This window comes from Alexandromys fortis, unplaced genomic scaffold (genome assembly GCF_014885135.2).
Source record: "Alexandromys fortis isolate MF-2015 unplaced genomic scaffold, M_Fortis_MF-2015_v1.1 scaffold_21, whole genome shotgun sequence".
NCBI lineage: Eukaryota > Metazoa > Chordata > Mammalia > Rodentia > Cricetidae > Alexandromys > Alexandromys fortis.
The window spans coordinates 12,571,932-12,576,312 of record NW_026067905.1 but is presented as its reverse complement, the minus strand read 5'-3'; the positions used below and the strand labels follow the sequence as shown (position 1 = coordinate 12,576,312).

At 51.2% G+C, this 4,381-nt stretch overlaps 1 protein-coding gene across 7 annotated transcripts in view; it reads left to right on the top strand.

Moving 5' to 3' along the window:
* Window positions 1-596: 596 nt before the first annotated feature.
* The window catches only part of Abl2 (ABL proto-oncogene 2, non-receptor tyrosine kinase), a 93,065-nt gene continuing 89,280 nt past the window's right edge, over window positions 597-4,381 (top strand). For 4 of the 7 annotated variants that reach the window (XM_050135323.1, XM_050135321.1, XM_050135318.1 and 1 more), the window contains exon 1: window positions 597-1,043. In XM_050135323.1, the coding sequence (XP_049991280.1) occupies window positions 887-1,043 (157 nt within the window). In that variant the 5' untranslated portion in view covers window positions 597-886. The remainder of the gene's footprint in view (window positions 1,044-4,381) is intronic. The other 3 variants (XM_050135327.1, XM_050135325.1, XM_050135324.1) reach the window with 1 other exon arrangement.

Genomic DNA, 4,381 nt, shown 5'->3' with positions numbered 1-4,381 from the left:
AGCAAACAAACACAAGCGGTTAGGCAGATGGCAGAAGAGTTCAAGAGCTATCCATGTCATACAAGGAGTTTGGGCTATAACTGCTTTGCCAATAACACCGCAAAGTGCACCCAACCTAGGCGAATGCAATTTGACATCAAGAAATAATCCGCCAAATTAAAATTAAGCTAACCCTGCCCAGGAATTTTGTACCCATTTGAAACTTCACTCTAGGCCTGCTGCTAACTGTGTGAAGCGCTCCTCATTTGAATGGCAGCGAAGCACGAAGCACCGGGATTCACGAGCCTCAGCTGCTTGCTGCTGAGCTGTGCACGTGGTGGGTTCTCAACCTCCTCTGACTTGACAGGTGGAGGTGGGTCAGGAAAGACTGGGGATTCATACACCCCCAAGGGAGTTGGTGTGTGGAACCGGACGTGGGCGATCGTCCGCATCGGCGGATTCGGACCCGGACGCCGGGCGCAACGAAGCACCCGAGGGCCCCCGAGAGCTTCGGAGGAGCGGTGGGCCCTAGCTTCTACCCAGCGGGGCGCGGCGCGGGGCGGGGCCACCAGGAGCTCCGCCCTCCGAGTAGCGGAGGTGCCTGGCGAGAGGGGGCGGGAGACGCTCTGTCCCACGCTCGCCCTGTGCTCGGTGGTTTAAAGATGGCGGCGGCGGCTGGGGTGCGGAGCCGCCGGAGGGGGAGGGAGAAGGAGAGTCTGTGAGTCGCTGGGAGGCAGCGCGGCGGCGGCTGTAAGGAGTCCTCGTGTGAAGCCGCCGGCGACTAGGGCCCGGGGGGCCTGGGCTTGGGCTGGAGAGGCCGGAGCGGCGCCAGGAGCTCTGAGGTCGGAGCAGAGGAGGAATGTGAGCAGGGGTCGGCGCGGGGGCGCGGGAGTACGCGAGCGGCGGGATGGGGCAGCAGGTGGGCCGCGTCGGGGAGGCTCCCGGGCTCCAGCAGCCGCAGCCGCGCGGGATCCGGGGCAGCAGCGCAGCCAGGCCCTCGGGCCGCAGGCGGGACCCGGCGGGGCGTACCGCAGACACCGGCTTCAACGTCTTCACCCAGCACGGTGAGTGTGTCCGGAGCCGGCGGAGGGCGTGAGGGGGGGCCGGAGATGGGGTGGGGTCGGGGCGAAGTGCGAGGCGGACGGGCAGCCCTCGGGGGGCCAGGGCTGGAGGGGTGCCCGCGAGTGGGGGCGGAATCTGCTGCCATCTGGGCCAGTCACGGGAGGCGAGGCACACCCCTCCCCCCGCCCGGCTCGGCTCGGCTCTCCAGCCTGGCTGGCAGCGTCTGGGGGCGGCGGCGGCAGAGAGAGCAAGCAGGGGTCTTAGGGACCTAGGCTAGACTGTCTGCTGTCCTGGGACTGGACGGGGCGAGTGTGGAACGAGGGATGGTGTCCCTAGGGAGGGAAGAATGAAGGCAGGTATGAACTCAAGTTCTGGAGGTGGGAGGATAAACCGGTTGTTAACGACGGGAACGAGTCGTGCCCTGAGGAATTGGGAAATAGGTACTGCATCTTGAGGTCGTGGCATATTCGGTGTGTGTTTTATTAATCAGGCACTGAGCAGTGTCAGAATGGTGAGCTGTGAACCCTCTTTAGCATCTCTTTACTTTCAATAGAGTATTTTCCCTAAACTAAAAATGAAGGGCTTTGCCAAACCACCCTGTTCTGTGTGTCTGAGTAGGACCCAGGATTCTGAGATGGCTGGCAGGGCTGTAGATGGGTGGGTATGATTGGGGAAAGGAATGTGAGTTTTCTTTGAGCCGCAGTTGCGTGTACATATATGCATAGGTGCTCTAGGTCGTATAGAACTTGCGCCGTCTCATAGCGTCCTCAGAAGAGCTGTCTTAGATTATTTAAAATTACATTTATTTTGTGTGTGAGTGTATGTGTGCGGGCGCGTACATGCAGAGCTCAGAAGACAATTCGGGGAATCCCTTCTCTCCTTCCACCATGTGGGTTCCAGGTATTGAACTCCTTCATCATCAGGCTGGGAGGCAAGTGCCTTTACTGAGCCGTTCTGTTGGTCCAGTGTCTCTAAACTCTTAGTAGATACAGATTTTGGGCACATACTCTTATTAATTTGTGTGTCTTTATTATATGCTCTAATAATGTAGTTAACAAACAGAAATGAGTATAAGAAAGAGTGCAGTGGGAAAAATTGAGTATAGAGTTCTGTAAAACACTGCACACAACTTGACCGAGGCCCTGAGTTCAAGCCTCAGCAGAAGCAAAAAAAAAAAAAAAAAAGTATTATTATTTTTTTTTCCCCTGAGGCCAAGTGGATTCTTTTGTTCCTTGTAGTGTTGTCGACCCTTTTTCAGAGACCTTTCCTAGAGAGGGCAGACTAGAGAAGGGGGGAAAGGCAGAAGATATCCTAAGACCCTCAAGAGGCTGCTCTTGTAGATGTGACTTCTAGAGAAAGGACTGGTTGGTAGAAACTGGTTGAGAAGTAGCAAAGTAGAGTTTCACTGAGAATACATGTAGAAGCAAAGTAAAGGATAAACACTGTCCCACACCACATAGTTTGGGGAGAGGGAAGGTTAAGAAGTGCAAACTAGTCACGAGGAAGGGGGGTGACAATAGATGGTAGCGTGCCAAAAAGAGGTCCCAGCGGTTTGTAGCTGTTGGTCATGTTATGTCTGAGTTCTGCATTTGGACTCCTTTGTTTCCTTTTCCTTTTTTAATTTTTAAAAACCGGTTAAAATTTTTATATGTTTGGGTGTTTTGCTGCATGTGTGTCTGTGTGCCATATGCTATATGCATGCATACCTGATGCCCAGAGAAGCCAGAAGGAAGGCATCAGGTCTTCTCCTGAACTGGATGGTTGGTGAGCTGAACTGGATGTGGGTGCTGGTGATTGAGCCCAGCTCCTCTGCAAGAGCAGTGGGTGCTCTTAACTATTGAGGCATCAGTCCAGCTCCAGAGTTGTTTCTTAATGGAGGAGGTAGGTGATTTGGGGTCATCTGAGTTTTAAGTTTTATGTGCTCACTATTAAAGATGTGCTTGTGAGTTTCTATGCAGGGGCTATTCATAAAGTGTTTATTGACATACTGAAACATTGGGAACAGGGTTAGCTGCTTTCAGGAAGAAATGCATATGGCTTTGCTTTATGGGGTTACTGTGTTAAGTGTGGCCCAGTGGGCAGTGTCCTTCTTTGGCCTGTAAGAAGGAAGAAGTTGTGAATAATGGACAAAGAGGGTTTTGAAGGCCACACTTGATTTGGGCCTGTGGAGCTGGAAAGAGCAGACTAGGGTAGAAGACAGCTAGACAGTGGGAAGTCGTGGATGAAATAGTCAGGAGACACTAGAGCAAAATTGGAATTTTTTTTTTTCTTTTTGTGATAAAGAGCCTAACTGGGCAACCTTGGCTGGCCTGGAACTCACTACGTATAACAGGGTGCCCTTCAGACTCACAGAGATTGGCCTGCTTCTGCCTCTTGAGTGATGGCATTAAAGAGGTGTGCCAGCATGCACATGTGTAGGGTCTTTGTGTAGTGGAGGCCACCGTCGGACTTGCAGCCCTACTCACTCATACTCAGATGCTGGTATTATGGAAGTGAGCACCCAGCTGCCATCTTTGAGTTTGTCTGAAAGAGCTGCCCTTTAAGTTTGTAACTTGATTATTCTGAGAAGTAATAGGAACAAAACCTTTAATTGAAAGAGACTGGATTATGGGAACTCTGGCAGAAAGTTTCATCAGTTTAGTTGATTGGCTGTAGTTTATAGATTTTATCAATAAACTCAGGTATGAAATATAATGCTGGGAACTTGGCCTTAAAGTTAGTGGATTAGCAGCAATGGGAGTAGGCGGTGAGTTCATGGTGAGTTCTGTTTATTTAGTGAGTACGAGTGCTTTTGAGTACCTGTTGCATTCTGAGGGCCTTGTGAATGTTGAATGTGAGTCCTTCATGAACTTGAACCCCCAAGACAGGGTTTCTCTGTGTAATAGTCCTGGCTGCCTTGGAACTTGATTTGTAGACCAGGCTGGCTTTGAACTCTCAGAGATCCACCTGCCTCTGCCTCACAAGTGCTAGGATTAAGGACTTGATTCTCAGCATTCTCTTTGGCATTGTGATCCAGGTGGGAGCCCTGGATCCCTGACTGTTTATTTCCTGTGTGACCCAGGGCAAGTTATATATTGGGCTCAGCATTTGTAAAATAAGAATTATAAGAGTACCCAGTAGTTTATCAGTTACTATTGCAAAGCATTTAGAATAGTGCCTTGCACATACTAGGAATTCAATGTGGGCCAAGTGTGATGGTGCACAACTGTAGTCTCAGTACCGGGAGGCGGAGACAGGTGAATCTCTTTGAGTTCAACGCCAGCCTCGTCTAAAGTGAAGCGCTCTCTCTCTCTCTCTCTCTCTCTCTCTCTCTCTCTCTCTATATTTCTCTCTCTCTCTC